The sequence below is a fragment of the Mobula birostris genome, chromosome 12, assembly GCF_030028105.1.
Source record: "Mobula birostris isolate sMobBir1 chromosome 12, sMobBir1.hap1, whole genome shotgun sequence".
NCBI lineage: Eukaryota > Metazoa > Chordata > Chondrichthyes > Myliobatiformes > Myliobatidae > Mobula > Mobula birostris.
Window position 1 is genome coordinate 81,057,809 of NC_092381.1, and position 18,086 is coordinate 81,075,894.

An 18,086-nucleotide genomic window follows, 5' to 3' on the forward strand; every position below is an offset into this window, starting at 1 on the left:
GCCCAACTGGTCCGTGCTGACAAAGATGCCCATCTAGGCTAGTCCCATTTGGTAGCATTTGGCATGACCCAAAACTTTCAAAACTTTTCCATTCCATGTACCTGTCAACTGTGTACTAGAAATTGTTATTTAAAACCTCACTTTAAACCTATACCCTCTTGTTCTGACTCCCTAACTACAGGAAAAGGTCTGAGTGCACTCATGCTGGCTAAGTCCCACATGATTTTATAAACCTCTACAGGATCACCTCTCAGAGTCCCAAAGTCCAAGGAACAGTGTTCTTGCCTGTCCAAGCTCTCTCTATAACTCAGTCCCTCAAGTCCTGGCAGCATCCTTCTAAATCTCTTCTGCACCTTTTCCAGTTTAATAACACCTTTCCTATAGTACAGCAACTAAAGCTGAAGACAATACTTCAAGTGCACCCTCACCAGCGTCCTGTTAACCACACTATGAACTCCTAACTATAATGGGAATAGCTTCACTTTATCCACCACCATGATTTTAAACAGTTTTTCACAAGCTCAGAACTCTATATACTCTAAAAAATTTGTTTCTCAACTTGTCCTGCTGCTTTACATATTCTATGCACATTGACCCCCAGATTTTTCTTGTATCATTTTTGAATTATACCCCCTGGTTTATATCGCATCTTCTCATTTTTCTTTTGAAAACTAAACAGTTCTGGAGAGACTCAGTGATAGAAAAAAATGAACTAAATATAAGTAGGAATAGGCCATAGTTCCCTGAATCTGCTTTGACTTCCAGTAATTTAGAGCTGATTTGACACCTGGCCTCCCACTTTCCTATCATTGACACCGTAATTGATTTCCCTGTAGTCCAAAACTCTGTCCATCTCAGGCATTAATAAGTTCTGTGACTTTGTCTCCTCAACTCAGGAGTACAGACTTCCAATGGTACATGACCCTCTGAAATAATGTTTTTGTCATCTTAAGTGATTGATCCCTGATCCTGGACCATGGCCCACTGTTTAATCCAACACCCTTCTATCATCTACCTTGTGAAACTGCTCAAATCCTTAAATGTCTCAATCAGATCTCTTTGTCCTGTTTTGAACTCCAGATCTTATGGGCCTGATCTGCTTAACATTTGTTCATAAAGTACCCCCCTCCACTCTCATGAGCCAATGGAATATACCTTCACTGCATGGCATCCACAGCAAGAATTCCCTTCCTACAATAAAGAAACTAAAACCACATGTGATACTCCAGCTGCGGTCCCAGCAAAGTATTCTCCAACTTTTGTACTTCTCGCCCTTTGAAGTTTTTCCCCTTTACTGTACCTACATGTGAAATACCTGTGTTAAACAAGGGCACTCTGATCTTTCAGCCCTCCAGCCATAATCAGTCTCACTTTATTTCACCAACAGCCTTTTACACCCACTCTCCTTGCCAAAGTAGACAGCCTCACACTTAACCTCTATCTACCATAATTTTGTCCATTCTCTTAACTTGTTTAATTCCCTTTGCATACTTTTTATGTCTAGTTTACAACTTATTGCCATCTGTGTAGGTATCGGCAGCAAACTCGGATACAATGTCACTATTACAATGCACCGCTGCCACAAAACAACAAATTTCACAATGTACAGCAAGTCAGTGATATTAAACCTGATTCTGATTCTGAATGTCTTCCCAACGTTTCTCCGTTTATCTTGGAATGCGTGCGATGTTGCAGTGGGGTGCTACCCTCTCAGGTATACAGATATTGGAAGTGTGCAAGAGGTCCGTTGCACATAATTAATAAAGTTGATTGGCTGTGAAGACAAAGGAGCAGAAGTGAAATAAATCAAAATTAACCTTGGTCCATTGGGACTATTTGCAATGCCGTGCCATGGATCACTACAAAGTAAGAATCTATCTACTTGAATCATAGCAAAGGTAAAGTCAGCAGTATTGCAGGGCTATATCCCTCTAGAAATTAGAAATCTCATCAATATGAACCGCATGATTTATGTCGTCTCATCAGTATGCTGAAGACTGCTAAGATGAGTGTTTTTTAATTCACTTTGGATTGTCCATAAGGCCAGCATCTATTACTGCTCTTGAGAAGGGGTTGGTGAGCCTTGTTCTTGAAATGTAGCAGTCCTTCTGGTAAAATAACTCCTACAGAACTGTTAGATTTATAGTTTACGGATTTAGATTCAATGACATTGCAGGACTGGAACATATGTGTTTAAATTGAGTTGGTGTACATCTTGGAAGGGGATCTGCAGGTGGTGGTATCCCATTTGTTCATTTTGATGACAGAAGTCATGGGTTTGTAAGGTGCTGGCCAGCACCCTGGGGGATTAGCCACTGTGTGTTTTGCATTGCATTGAGAAGCTATAATAGTTCAATTGGAAATTGGCAATGTTTGTAAGTATCCAGTTCATTACCGCATGGAAAAAGGAAAAATCTACACTTTTGTTCCTCAGGTTGTGATGGACACTATGTGATCAGGAAACTATAAGACTCCTGTCCATGGAAATATCTAGGGACTTCAGCAACTCACACCCAGCTGCCTATCATCCTCTCTCTCTCAGTTCCCCCCTTCACTTACCACTATGTGAACTCTCTCCTCACTCACCGCCTCCTGTTCAGTCAGCTTCTCATTTTCTAACCCTCTCCTTGGGCACCTGCCCCTCTCAGCTCCCTGCCCTCCGTTTCCCTCAGTGATCTTTTCATGATCTTAAATCGGTCTACCAGATCTTCTTGCATCCTTCTCTGCTTCATAGACAGCAACATGAGCTTCTCCAGCCTATCATATATGAACTTCCCCATCCCCAGAACCATTTCAGAAAATTCCTTCTACATTTCCTCTAAATGAAACAGATTTAAAAGAGTGATAAGACAATGAAGAAGGTGGTGTAAATATATGTGTATGTATACATATATGGATGTGTATACATGTGTAAATATATGTGTGTGCTCAAAAATGCACAATGGCGCATATATATTTATATGTATGTGTGTCGTATGTGTGACAGTACATGTGCACAGATGTGCTGTCTCTAAGACAGACTAAACACAAGTCATATAAGTTTGTGCAGAGCCTAGTTTTCAGTCATCTTGGGACGTTGGACTGAGTCCTCAATATGTCAAGCATGCTGGTTTGCAATAGCCACCCTACATTAAAAGAAATCATACCCAAGTAACACCCACTACTCTGAACCAAACGACTGCCTAAGAAGAAGGGTACAGAGCTCCAAAGTGTGATTGATTCCCTTGGCGATACTAGTAGGGCATATTCTGGATACAGCAAATTTTGATTTCAGCAGCAACCAATCTTCAGACCTGAATGTGGATTGTAGATTGAATTTAAAATGCAGCCCTGAACAATGGTTTTCCTGGAGTTGATTTCAAACCAGACAATGCCGACTAACACTCATTTTGGGTGTCTGGTGTGTGGGTGTGAAGAAGGAGGTGTATGAAAACTCTATGTAATTCAAAGGAAGCATTGAAAATACATTGTAAGTATAGAATTGTCCTGCTGTTAAAATGTCATGTAATATTGAGTTGGAAGACCTTTCTCCAAGAGAGTCTCAAGATAATGCCTGATACTAGATCTTGTTGAATAAAACACTTCTATATTCACTAGCTTCAGTGTCTCTCTGGTGATTTTATTCATGTCACAACAGACACCATCACTGGTTGGAGTGCTTCCAGCTTTTGACTGGCAGACGTCAGGGTAACAGTGTGGTCTGGACTCACACCAGCCGCCCAATGAGACAACGCTCAGACCTCAAGGTAAAAAGACCAGTTTTACTGGTGGATATAAACTGAGCTGGCCTAAAGTTCTAGAAGTACTACAGCAGCAAGCTGAACATAAAGGATGCCCAAAAGCTGAATTGTGCTTCAAAAAACGGATACAATGTCAGTATTTACAACTCCTGTGCCACACAAGCATATACTTCATGGAATAAATAGTGGAAGATTGGCAATACATTTTAAAAGCAATCCAATCTACAGGTTTCAACAAAAGCAGAGTATACATTAAAATATTTTATCGCCCCAGGAATTCCCCAGAGTGTTCCTCAGTGAAGCGCTGATATATAATGACTGCCACGTTATCACAAACACAGCTAGCATTTGCACACAGAGAGATCCCAAACATGCACTGAGTTAGTTTTGACAATCTGTTTTTATCAGGCCATTTGCACATATAAAAGAGCCCAAAAATCTGCTTTTAATGGTGTTAGTTAGGGATAAGTATGTTGTGGCAAGGTCATGGGATAGAATTCAACTGTTCTCCTTGAAAACTGTGCCACGGGTGCTTTATAAGTACCTGGGATGGGAGACAGGGTTAACAGATAATCAGGCTACATCCACACTAGACCGGATAATTTTGAAAACGCCGGTATAGTGTAAAAACGATAGGTGTCCACACCAGGTGTTTTTGAAAACACATCCGTCCACATTAAAACGGATATTTGGGTGAATCTCCTCCTACTGGGCATGCGCAGGTCACACAGAAAACAAGCGAAGAGGAAACGGTATAGTCGGTGCATATTTGTCCAGTTACAGACTAGAAAAACTTAAAAGGAAATTGCCAAAGGAAAGACTTGGCGCACGTTTGTCCAGAAACATTTCCTACAGCCATAGTCTCTTCACCGATGAAAGGGACGACAGCTACAAATAAATGCAATAAAGCTTGTTACTGGGCAGAAGTGAAATTTGCTGTTACCTCATTTGTTTGCCTTTACTTTTGCCATGGCTTTGTGTATTATTTTGCTGTATTTAACATGTGCAATAAAACCAGTTACTGGGCAAAAGTGACAATTGCATCTATTGAATGTTTGCACAAGCAATACATTAATAAACCACCTTGTTAAATGTATAAAACATGTCTGCATCAGTGTTATCTTGTATTTCCATACAATGTTACATCAGGCTGTTACACATCTATTGTCAGATATTGTTGTGATGTTGGAGGTTGCGTTCAAGAACACAATGAAATGCCGCGCTGCCACCACCACTTGTTCCGGCACGTCATGACAGCGGTTTTAAAATTAGCCGGTTACCCCGTCCACACTACAACGGCCAACCGGCGTTTTCAGATTTAAACACTCTGGAGGGTGTTTTAGAAAAGCTCCGTTTTCGGGGGAGGAAAATGTCGTTTCAGTGTGGACAGAGGGTCAAAACGAAGAGATGAAGCTTCAGTTACGGACTTATCCGGTCTAGTGTGGACATAGCCTGAAAGACAACATCTCTGACAGTGCTGCATTCCCACGGCACTGGATCTAAATGCCATCCATTGGAATGGAAAAAAATAAATCTGACAACTTACATCCAATTCCAGTCATGCTATTGTAGACATGCAAATATCACATTAAATGATATTATAAATGATGTAAGGAAAAATCATTGTGTCAAAATGTATTAAATGATATAAATTAATGAATATTCAGAGTGTTTTTCAGGTTTTTACAGTGGGACATCTGGTGGATGATAAAAATATTGAGGCAAAAGAAGGAAATGTCAAAGACGGTAGAGATGTAATGATTAGTGAGAGAGTCAGCTCAAAGAACCGGAAGGGTAAATTCAGGTATCTCCAAAAGCCTGGCTCAATCCAGTACTATGGATATTAATATCTGTAGCACATCTAGGAGGAGGTGCCAGGACTAAAGGGACGCAGGGGTGACATTTTTCCAACCAAACGAGAAACTCCGCTTCTGTTGCACAGTTCCAGATCGGGGTTAAATTAGCATTTCTGTCTCGGTTACAATGAAATAAATTTAATATCAGTCAACCATATATATGTTCCTTCAGGCCAGCGTGTACAACACGGTACAAGTAACTCACACACAACAGGTAAGGTTATACTACCACAACTAACTTAACAAATAATAAGGAGCATCTATGACACAAGTTAAACAATGAACAGTGAACAGTGCTGGCACTTCATATGTGATGAGACCTGGGTGGTGGCAGGGAGTTGAGTAGTTTTACAGCCTGGGGAAGAAGCTGTTTCCCATCCTAACAGTTTCTGTTCTAATGCTACAATACCTCTTGCCTGATGGTAGGGGGTCACAGAGATTATTGGATGGATGTAAGGGATCGTTGACAATGCTAAAGGCCCTGCATACGCAGTGTTCCTGATAAATATTTAATTTTTGAGATACAGCACGGAATTTACCATTCCAGCCCTTCAGCTGTGCTGCCCAGCAATCCCCCAGTTTAATCCTACCCTAAATCACAATCCCTTGTAAGGACTTGCGGTCAGCTGCCTTATAATTCCCGTACAAGATGGTGATGCAGCTGGTCAGGACCCTCTCAATAATGCTGCTGTAAAAATTGGTTAAAATTGTGGGGATTTGTGGCTCAGTTACCTCAGGAAGTGGAAACACTGCTTTGCTTTCTGAGCCAAAGAGGTGGTGTTGAGGGACCAGGTAGATCGTACCCTCCCCCAAGGAATCTGATGCTCTTAACTCTCTCCATGGAGAAGCTGTTTTTGTGCAGCGAGGAGTCGTCAGCCTGCATGTTCCTAAAGTCCAGAAACATCTCCTTGGTCTTGTCCATGTTGAGACTCAAGCATTCTACCAGCTGCTTCATCTCCTCTCTATCCACCGTCTCGACGTCATTGTTGATGAGGCCAGCCACTGTTGTGACATCAGCAAACGTGACGATTCGGTTTGAACTGGCTCTAGTAGTGCAGTCATGCATCAGCAGTGTGAACAGCTGTGGGCTGAGCACGGAGCCCTGGGAAGTGCTGGTGCTTGGCGTAATGGAGCTAGAGATGTTGCTACCAACATTGACCATTTGTGGTCTTTCTGTCAAGACATCCAAGAGCCTGCTGCAGAGAAGCATTGAGATCCAGTGAGGGCAGCTTACCCACCAACTTCTAAGGGATGATCGTATTAAACGCTGAGCTGAAGTCAATAGAGGGCACCCTGCCATGTCAGGCACCATATTACAGGTGGGACATGATGCAGTGGAGTGCAGAGGCTGTGGCATTATCAGTGGACCGTTTTGAGTGATAAGTGAACTCCAACAGATCCAATGTAGCAGGAAAATGGTGTTTAATGCAATCCATAACCAGTTTCTCAAAGCACTTCATTATTGTTGACCTCAGTGCCACTGGACAGCAGTTGAGGCAGGTTACTGCCACCATCTTAGGCACCTGGATGATGGTGGCTGTCTTGAAGCCTATGGGGACAGTGGACTGTTCCAGACAGATGGTGAAGATGTCTGTTAAAACCTCAGTTAACTGGGCTGCACAATCTCTCAGGCGCTGCAGCTTGACGTCTTTGACTCTGGCTAGGGTCTTCCATAGGTCTGCTGTGGCCGGACAGAGTGCGGCTCCTTGTGAGGGTGGGGGGTGATCCTTCTCGCAGGTATATCGTTCCGTGTATCAAATCATGCATTAAAGACATTCGGCCCATCAGGAAGGAGGCATCACTGTCATTGACATGCAGGGTGGACCTGTAGTCTGTTACAGTCTGAAGGCCCGGCCAAATGTGCTGTGTGTTTGCAGTGCCACAGAAACCTTACTTCCCATTTTTCTATTTTCTATTTATGGTATTTAATTTAAATTTTTAATATTTACTAATTTTAACTATTTTTAATATTTAATATTTGTAATCCAGGGAGTGGGAAGCACAGAATCAAATATCGCTGCGATGATTCTATGTTCTAGTACCAATTGTTTGGCGACAATAAAGTATATTCTATATGAATAATTTTGTTTCGCCTTCCTGATGGCAGCTTCCCAGTCTCTGAGCCGTGTCCGAACCTCTGCTGTCAGCCACAGCTTCTGATTTGTCCTCAGTGCAATTCTCTATGTGGCCAGTCACAGATCCCACATATTCACTGATATTAAAGTGATAGTTATAGGAAGCCACCTCCCTGAACACATTCCACTTCTAAGCAGTACCGCATTGGTGAGGTTGATCTACCTGGCCAAGTCTTTATCTCCCTTTGAACTGATTTGACTCATTTAATCGGTAGTCAGTATGCTGGAATTAGCAGAACAGATAAATGGTCAGAATATCCAAGGTGGATGAAGGAGCAGCTTTGTATCCACCATGGATATTGGTATAAACCAGGTCTAATGTCTTCTCACCTCTGGTACCAAGGTCAACATGCTGGTAGAATTTAGGCAGGACTGTTTTGAAGTTAGCACGGTGGAATTTGTCAGCAGCAATAAAGAGCCTGTCGTGGTGTGTGGTTCGGAGGTCACTGGAGGCACTGTAGAGCTCGAGCATTGTTTCCCCAGCATTAGCACAGGGGTGGGGGGGGGGGTGGTTGCAGGGAATGTATACAGCAACAATCACAATGACCGTGAACCCTCTCGGTAAATAGAAAGGCCTATACTTCACTGTTAAAAACTCACCCAGAGGCCAACAGTAGGTCATCACGACTGAAGCGTTCACACACCAGTTCTTATTAACATAGATGCACAAACCTCCTCCGTGTATCTTGCCAGAGGTTGCAGGGTCGAGACAGGGGTTCCCGAACTTTTTTATGCCATGGACCAATACCATGAAGCAAGGAGTCCACGGACCCTGGGTTGGGACCCCGGATCTAGCTGAATGGCCGCTTCAGGGGTGGTATCCTGGAGCCGCGTTTCCGTCATAGAACACAGTTTCATGTAGAAATAAGGGTGTACTGTGCTCAAACATGATCTACTGGCACTGTGCAAAATTAACTATTCTGAGCCACAATATACAAGAGGAAGTTAGGAATAATTTATGAGTCTGGAGTAACCATTTAATGATTGTTTCCCAAGGGTCACTTCCAGGGCTTTGGTGTTTAATGACAGATTGGTGGAATGGGTGAAGTTTACTGCAGGTGCAAAGTGAAGTATTTCAGGAGGAAGACTGGGAAAGCAGTATATTATGAAAGGCAGTTTCATACAAATGAGTGCAGGAACAGAGAGAATTGGGTTATACATATATTAACCTTTGAAGATGGCAAGATAGGCCAAAGAAGTTATTAAAAAATGCTTCCTGGCCTTGAAAATGGATTCCCTGAAGTGGGGAAAGCATAGGGTCATACATCACAGAAACAGGCCCCTCACTCACCAAGTCCATACCAACATTAAGCACCCATTTATCCCGCACTAATTTCCCATTATTCTCTCTATCTTCTCAACAACTCCCCTGGGATTCCACGACTACACACACACACACACACACACAATTACAGTGGCTAATTGACCTAGCAAACCACATGTGGCTGGGAAAACAGGAACACTTGAAGGAAACACGGTCCCAGGGAGAAGGTGCAAACTCCACGCAGCCAACACCAGAGGTCACAATTGAACCTGGCTTGCTGAAACTGGGAGGAAGCAGCTCTACCAACTGTGCCAGTCTGCCGCCTGACTATTTGACACTTAATTTTGTCACATCGCCACAGGAAGAATGTGAAGACGAAGACAGGGCAGAGGAAGAGTTTAATAGAACAGATCTGGTAATGAGACTTTAATTGTGTGGATTGGCAGTAGGAGCTGAAATTGCTCTTAAAGCTGAGAAGGTTTTAAACCAACAATTGCTGAGAGACAACGAATAAAGAGAAACAGCTTCTATTAGGGGAGGTTCAAGAACTGCAGATTTAAAATGATTGGTTAAGAAACCAGGCGTGACACAAGGAAAGCCTCTCTCACCACGTGCACAGGCACCATCCAGGTTTCACTGCTTGGAAGGTTCAATTGTCACATCCGAAAAGGAATTGTATGTAAATAGTGTCCAAGTGAATGTGGCCCACCAACTGCCATCACCATGCTTGTCCAAGGATGGGATTTATGTCTGGCATGCTGGCTCCACTATGCTTTTCATATAAAATCTATCCCAGAGCACATTATTTTTGAACAGTAGGGGATTAAACATCTTGGCTGAAGGATGCGTGCATAAGTGAAAGAAAAGTAAGATAATTAATTAACAGCATTCTCAAGGCTGGCTTACATCCCCATCTTTCATATTACACAATGTAAGAAGGAAGCATTGTGAGAATTTGCGGCTTACTGTTGTTTGGCCTCCGTATTTCTCTCAGCAGAACCTTTACATTTGCAGTCCTAGCATACAGAACTGCAGTTGTCTGATCTGAGGTGCTATCAAGCCATGCAGTATTTCTAAGCAACGCTGGAAATTCAGTCTGTGATATCCAGCCCCTTTCTAATCAAAGCACTCAGATCATAGCACAGAAAGGGGCCTTTACGCCCTTCAAACCAATGCCACGATTTCCCCTCTCTGAGCAAGCAAGCCTCAGTGTCGTCTAGTACTTGCATATTCCCTCCCCTTCAAATGATCATCAAATTACTGCAGCAGAGAGGTGGATCTGGCAGCTCCTTGTGCACAGCTGCATAGCTTTCCGGCTCTCCTGTTTACCTGGGCCACATAACTCTCCTGCTGTCCTGCTTACCTGAGCTACATAGCTCTCCGGCTCTCCTGCTTACCTGGGCTACGGCGACCTGGCTCTGCTGCTGCTGCTGTTGTAACTGCTGCTGGAGAAGTTGGATCTGGTGGTGAACCGAGAGCGGGGCGCCTGAGGGCAGCTGGCCAGCTGAGGGCAGCAGCATCTTTGGGGAGGCGGTCAGGATGCTTGGGCTGTCATCTCGGAGCTGCAAGAGAGGGGGAGATGGGGGAAGATCATTACTAAAGCAGGGAGAAGGATCTGTTCCTTTTCCTCATACATTTCCCAAAATTAGTGAACCTTAACGCAGTTGAGCAACAAACCATCTGATGGAGGAACTCAAAGGGTCTAGCAGCAGATGCCATCTCACTGGCTCTTCATTCAACCCTGGAATATCTGAACAGCAAAGGTGCATACATCACGAGGTTCTTTATTGATTACAGCTGAGCATTTAATACCATTTTGCCCTCAAAACTAATCAATAAGCTCCAAGACCTGGGCCTCAATACCTCCTTGTGCAATTGGATCCTCAATTTCCTCTTTAGTAGACCTCAGTCAGTTTGGATTGGCAAAAACACCTCCTCCATAATCTCCATCAGTGCAAGTGCACCACAGGGATGCGTGCTTAGCTCCCACCTATGACTGTGTGGCTAAGCACAGCTCCAACATCATATTCAAATTTGCTGATAACACCACTGTTGTGGACCATATCAAGGGTGGTGTCAAATCAGCATACAGCCTCTCACTCAATGTCAGCAAAACCAAGGAACTGACTGTAGACTTCAGGAGAGGGAAACCAGAGGTCCATGAGCCAGTCCTCATTAGAGGACCAGAGGTAGAGAGGGTTAGCAACATTAAATTGCTGGGTGTTACTACTTCAGAGGGCCTGTCCTGGACCCTGCATGTAAATATAATTGGAAAGAAAGCATGTCAGTGCCTTTACTTCCTTAGGAGTCTGCAGACACATCAAAAACTTTAACAAACTTCTATAGATGTGCACTAGAGAGTGTATTGACTGGCTGCATCATGGCCTGGTATGGAAACACCAATGCCTTTGAACGGAAAATCCTACAAAAGGTAGTGGATTCTGTCCTGTTCACAGGTAAAAAGACCTCCCAACTATTGAGCACATCTACATGAAATACTGTCATAGGAAACCAGCATCCATCATCAGAGATCCCCACCACCCAAGCCATGCTCTCTTCTCACTGCTTCCTTCAGGTAGAAGATACAAGAGCCTTGCACCACCAGGTTCAGGAACAGTAACTACCCCTCAACCATCAGGCTTTTCAGCCAAAGGAAATAACTACACTCAGTTGCCCATTCACTGAGATACTCCCACAAACAATGATTCCACTTTAAGGACCTCTTATCTTATTTCATGTTCTTGTTATTTATTGCTATTTATTTATATTTACATTTGCAGTTTGTTGTCTTCTGGTTGATCTTTTATTTCTCCTGTTACAGTTACTATTCTATAGATTTGCTGAGTATGCCCACAGAATCTCAGGGTTGCATGTGGTGACATATATGTATTCTGATAATTAAAGTTACTTTGAACTGTTGAGGGAAAGGGGAAGAATTCAAGATCAAGTTTTATTCTCATTCTACAATACATAAATATAGTCAATCAAAACAGCGTTGTTCTGGGGCCAAGATGCAAAACACATTACCAACAGCACATAGCACACTGCATATATGGTTATGATTTCAGGAAAACATATTGTCACAAAGAAAAAATTTTAGTCCAAGTCCCTGAGTGGCATGATTGTAGAATTGATGGGAAGTTGTCCTGGTCCAGCTTGTTTTTCCCCTGAGTGAACACTAGAGGGCAGCACCAATGGGACAGGCTAGCCCCCAACTCAAATACGGATTCCAGCGCGTTCTACAGCGGTTCTCCACACCACTTTGGCATCTCCTCTCCTCGTCAGCTGCAACCGGCGACTCTGCGGCCTCGGTCTAGTCTTCCCCAAAACTGTAAGGCAAGGCAGCTCCCCCGCTGTGGGTATCGCCAATGAAACAGTGAACCAGACTTGCAGAATTCCACGTGACCAATGTCCAAGAGGGCCTTGCAATCACAAAGAATGCCCAGGATAAGCACTCACACTGCACACCGTCCAACGGTACACCACAAGTCCAGGTGAAAACGCAACAAAGATACGCAAGCCAAAGGCTTAATTGTCCTGTGCACCCCATGTACAATCACCACAGATGTTTGTAATCCAAAATCGAACAAAACACTCAGTAGGTTGGGTAGCATCTATGGAGAAAGAAGCAACTAGAGCTTATGTTTTTAAGTTGAACACCCTTCCTCAAAACTAAGGAATGTGTATTTCTCCCTAAATATCCCTCATCTGTAGTTTTTATTTCTCTTCCTCTCTCCCTCTCTCTCTCTCACACACACTGTATCTCCCTAAATGCCCTCATTAACCCATTGACTACAGGACCTTTTAAACTTATTCCCATCTCAATCCTGCCCTCACCTGTCACCCATCCCTTTCCCACCTTCACTTCAACTTCAGACTGACTCATTTCTCAATTCTAATGAAAGGCCTTCATTATCTCTCTTTAAATAGATGCTTCCCTAACTGCTGAGGGCTTCCAATGCTCTCAGTTGTGTCCCGTGAAATCTTGTCCTTGGATCACAGGATTACCCAGCATGGAAACTGGCCTCTCTCGGCCCACCATGTTCATGCTGGCCATCTAATACCTATCTACATTATTCTCGTTTTCCTGAATTTGGCCTGTTACATACCTCATAGATGTCTTGTGACTGTCTTATGACCATGATGTAATTGAGTGTCTTATCAGCATGATGTAAAGGTCTTGTGGAGGTCACATGATATAATTTTCCTGCCAGTGAGGTCACATGATTACATGTTCTCAACAGGTATATAACAGGGAGACCCCTGGTGACACAGTTAACTTTCAGTTTAGTTTTGTATTAGATACTCCGTTTTGCTGCGTGTTCCGCTGATGACGCAGTTTTGTTTTAAAGTGGAGTTCTACTTTCTATTGTAAATAGTATTGTAGAGTGAAGAACTTACCAAAGTACAGGAATTCGCCGAGTTGAGTAATTTTGATATCGTTTGGCGGTTTTGGAGAGGATCGACCTATATTGAATCTTGGTTCAAGAAAAAGTGACCTGCAACTGAGATATCCCCTGCTCATGTAGGAAGAATAGTGCAGTGTCTATTCTCCAGAGGAAAAGATCAGTTCCTTTAAACCGTTTTATTTCCGTCGTTGTGAATCCTGCAGACAAGGCAGGTTCCGGCTGGGATCAGCTGTAATGTCACGCCTTCGAGGAATTCTTTACTTCAGGAAAGACTCTCCTAATTGTCTGTATGAATCTCTTGGACTTTCGAATTTACCATTCTAAGAACTGTGTTCGAATTTACCACTTTAAGAACTGTTTTCGCATTTACTCTTTTAAGAACTGATCCAGAGTTTGCCGTATAGCAGTTAACTTCCAGTTAAGTTAGTCGTTTGAATATTTTTCGCCATTGTTCATCAGAGTTTAATAAGTGTTTGTTTGTCTTTATAAAACCAGACTCAATTGATATATTCATTGTTGCCGGTCACGTGACAGGCCCATAGTCTTCTACACTTTAATTTCAATTGCAAGTACAGTTATTATCAAAGAATGTAGAAATTATACAACCTTGAGATTTGCTTGCTCACAGGTAGCCACAAAGCAAGAAATCTGAAATAACCCAATTTAAAGAAAAAAAATACAGTAAAAATAAAAGACCAACACTCGATGGGCAAGAGAAAGAAAGCAAAAAAAAAATACAAGTCATGCAAGCAATTTAAGTGAACAACAGCATTCTCGACCAAAAATGAATCCTCAGATCCGAACCCTGGAGCAGCCTAGAGTAGGCCTAAAGCCTCTCTAATCATTTTATCATATTAGCGGGCATGGAGCACAGTAGCCGGGACAGTCTTCACAGCCTGAGCACCATGGAGATCACTATCGCAGACAGCAAGCAAAATCAGCTCCGTCTTTTCAGTCTATTTGGGCCAGCTTTAAATTGACCCAATAACGGAACAATAAGACGCTCCACACCCTGGACTGAGGAATGAAGATCGTGCAGAGTGAGTGAAATCGGCTCTCGCCTCCGATCCGGGATGGCGTTTAAATTGTACAAACTATGCATTGTGCCTTGCTCTAGGACCCATGCACCACTGGTTAAAGTGCCGTTTTAAGTGTTATTACGAAAGGTTTCTTTACATTCCACTCTATATATAGTGCTCTTCCAAGGTATCACAAACATGAGGACACAGTTTTAAGGTATGATGCAGGAGATATAAAGGAGATCTGAAGGATAGGTTTGCTTACGCTGAGAATTGCTGATATCTGGAATGGGCTGCCAGAGGATCTGGTGGAGTCAGACACAATTAATACACGTGAGCTACAAACAATCTGACAGTAAAACTTGGGACTGGTGCAGGGCTTCAACCCAAAAAACATCAACAATTCCTTTCCACTCACAGATGCCGCTTGACCCACTGAGCTCTTCCAGATTTCAGCACCTTCAGTCTCCTGTGTCTCCACTGCACTACTGCATTTCAAAGTCATTTACCAACTTTTAAGCAGTCAAGGCACCGAAGAATGCAGCCCTGACATATGGGATCCCTACAGGTGGATATGGATCTGGTGCTACAACTCTATGAACGTGTTCCTTTTTCTGTCTGTCTTGCTTCCAAAGCAATAAAGTTAGGGAAAGCCTCTAAGTGGCATCACAATATAGAGATCAGCTCTGTGGCCTTGGTTCTCCTCTGCACCTCAGTAACAGGTTAATCTACCCTGGTTGCTGGTTACCGTATTGAGTTCTTCCGGCCTATGCGGGGAGCCAGAGAGCATTGGGCTCCAAGGTTTTTTGAGCACCCGAATTAACTAATTGTTGTTTAACGAGAACCGTTTATCATTTAGAGTCCCTGGTGTTTTTCTTGAGTGACTTGCTCTTTGTAAAGCGGCCTCCTGGTGCTTTCTGTCAAAACTTGTTAAGTTTATTTTGAATGCTTGGGGCTTCCATGTTACTTGGATTATTTAAGTGGGTGCCTGATTAACACTAATTGTGGGGTCCTAGTTTTGAGAATGTTATGTCTTGCAGTGTTGCTTGGCCGAGCCACCTTTCTTCTGTTGGAATTCTTATGAATAAAGTCTGGTCACTCTCTCTATATTGGAGCCTGTCTTTCCTCTGCACGTGGTTTCCAACATTGCCAGCGCACATCGTGACAAGTTACGAATCAGTTGTGTCTGAGGCCCCAAGTACTGCACCCTATGGTGTGGGATTTACACACATTCCTTTGCCTGCTGTATAGTTGCAGATATGTTGGGAATAGTGGGCAGTGTGCATGTCACAGTGCAGTAAGGACCAGTGATCTACTCATTGAGTTAGGTCCACAGGTTCAGGACCCATGGGTGTTGTTCCAAAGGACTTCGGCTTAAGGTTAGAGGGTAGGGGCTGGCGGGGAGGACTTACTGAGTGGTTTCTATGAAGCTTTGAGAATCAGGACAAACAGAATCATGAGTTGGCAGCCTTTGTGGGTTATTGAAGAAGGTGGGAGAGTTTACCAAAGAGAACAGGTAAGACGCAAAGAGCTCAGACCTAGTCACTGAGCCCCTGCATTAATTCTGAAGTCTGTAGGGCCTCGAAAACCCAGGTGTTCACCCACATGACAGTCAACTTTGGGAGTAATATGGGCTCATTTCCACGGCCTTTCCTTGAAGGAGTACTGCAGGGGGAGCGTTGTTGGTAGGTTTGTCTGATCCTGGCCGTCAACGTCTCAGAAGATCTATCCGGGGCCCAATGCACTGATACAATCATGACGAGGCACACCAGTAGCTATACTTCATCAGGATTTCGAGAGATTTGGTAAAACTCTATCAGATCTCTACAGATGCATGGTGGAGAGCATTCTGACTAGTTGCATCACTATCTGGTATGGCGGTTCCAGTGCACAGGGTTGAGAGGTTTCACAGATTTATGGACTCAGCCTTTAGCATGGACACAATCCTCCCTACCAGTGAGGACATCTTCAAGAAGGCAACATCCATCACTAAAGACCCTCACCATCCAGGACATGCGCTCTTTTCATTACTACCACCAGGGAGCCTGACGACCCACATGTAATGTTCTAGGAACAGCTTCTTCCCTTCCAAAATTAAATTTCTGAATGGTCAACAAACCCATGAACACCACCTCGCTCTTTCTCTTTCGTGCAATTTATTTATTGTAACCTATAGTAATATCTTATGTCTTCCACTGTACTGCAGCCACAAAATAACAAATTAAATGACATAAACCTTATTCTGATTCTGACCCAGAAACGTTGCCCTTAGCAAAATGGGAGGCACGAAAAGGACTACCTGGGTAAAATTTGAAATGGGATCTATTATAATCCACTCCAGGAATGAGAGCAGAAAACTGAAATAAAAGAGGCAAGCAAATGAATTTCTCTACCAATGTCTTTTACATTTCCTATTCATATGTTTGCCATCCAGTCTGTTGGACAGCTGGGATTCATTGTAAAATCAGAACACAGAGATACTCTAAAGATGCAAGTTGCTCACTATAATGAAAAACACATTTAGTGTCATTTTATGATCAGTAACAAACAATGAGTATTGTTTCCTCCACAGATATTGGAAAATCTGAATTCATTCTTCCATTGGCATAATTATAAAAGAGCAGATAGCTTTGCATCCAAATGTGCTATCAGCTGAGCAAATATTACACGAAACTAGTCCAGTTTTCAATGAGATTCCATTTCTAATATTTGATTCACTGAACATCAACTGTCAATTTAAGTCCAAAGAGGCCTAATTTCACTGTTAACCTGAAGAGTCGAAGGGGCTTTATCTCCAACAAAATCAGGCAAAACACGTATTACTTGGATGAATTGACTTTCTGCTTCTGATTTATGTCTAGGAACAGCTAATGACAATTCTAATGGGTGATTATTTAATGAGCTTGCACTACATGCCTCAGTCTGCTGTTTTCCCATTTAAGTTCAGAATGCAGCCAAGGAATGTTATTCCAAACGTATCAAGTACTTAATCTCTATTATACTGCAAAATGTAATTTGCAGACTTCAACATATTGTTTTCCTACATTGCTTTTACATTTTGTCCTGCTTGTAAACTCAGACAGAATATCAAATATTAAATTTTGGAATGACTTATAAGAGGTCTTCTCGAAGTCTGATAGAAATAATTTTATCCAAGGAAAAGAACATTAGTTTAGCCCAAGACCAGAACTAACTAGGTTTCATTTTTGTCCTTTACTAGTCTGGATATGCGTTTTCAGTTTCCCAGGTTTAAATTCCTGCTTTCCATTCTTTAGAACAAACTGCACATTTTATGTAGTAACTGCAATCTCCCTTTTCAGCTCTACAGATGTTCCATTTACACTTCCCATGATTTCAACTAATTATTTTGCTGCAGGAATTAACTTTCCATCAATCTATAATCCTTTCCAGAATCATCAATGTCATCTTTGTGAGTTCATATCACCCAATTAGAAAGCATTAGATTAAAACCTTGCTGAAGTACAGGATTGTGCTTAGCTTAATAAACAATGCTCCACCAACAAGGACACAGCATTGCATAAAGTAAAAATTACTACATTAGATAAATACCATCATTTCAAGGCTTAATTTTACATAATGACATCATGTGCTTCTCTGTCAAATACACAGCCTTTTAATGGAATTGTTCTATTATTCATATCA

At 42.6% G+C, this 18,086-nt stretch overlaps 1 protein-coding gene across 4 annotated transcripts in view; it reads right to left on the reverse strand.

The window, feature by feature from the left end:
* The window catches only part of nos1apa (nitric oxide synthase 1 (neuronal) adaptor protein a), a 452,585-nt gene that overhangs the window by 42,656 nt on the left and 391,843 nt on the right, over positions 1 to 18,086 (reverse strand). For all 4 annotated transcript variants that reach the window (XM_072274209.1, XM_072274210.1, XM_072274212.1 and 1 more), the window contains one exon: positions 10,393 to 10,557. In XM_072274209.1, coding sequence (XP_072130310.1) covers positions 10,393 to 10,557 — 165 coding nt within the window. The remainder of the gene's footprint in view (positions 1 to 10,392; positions 10,558 to 18,086) is intronic.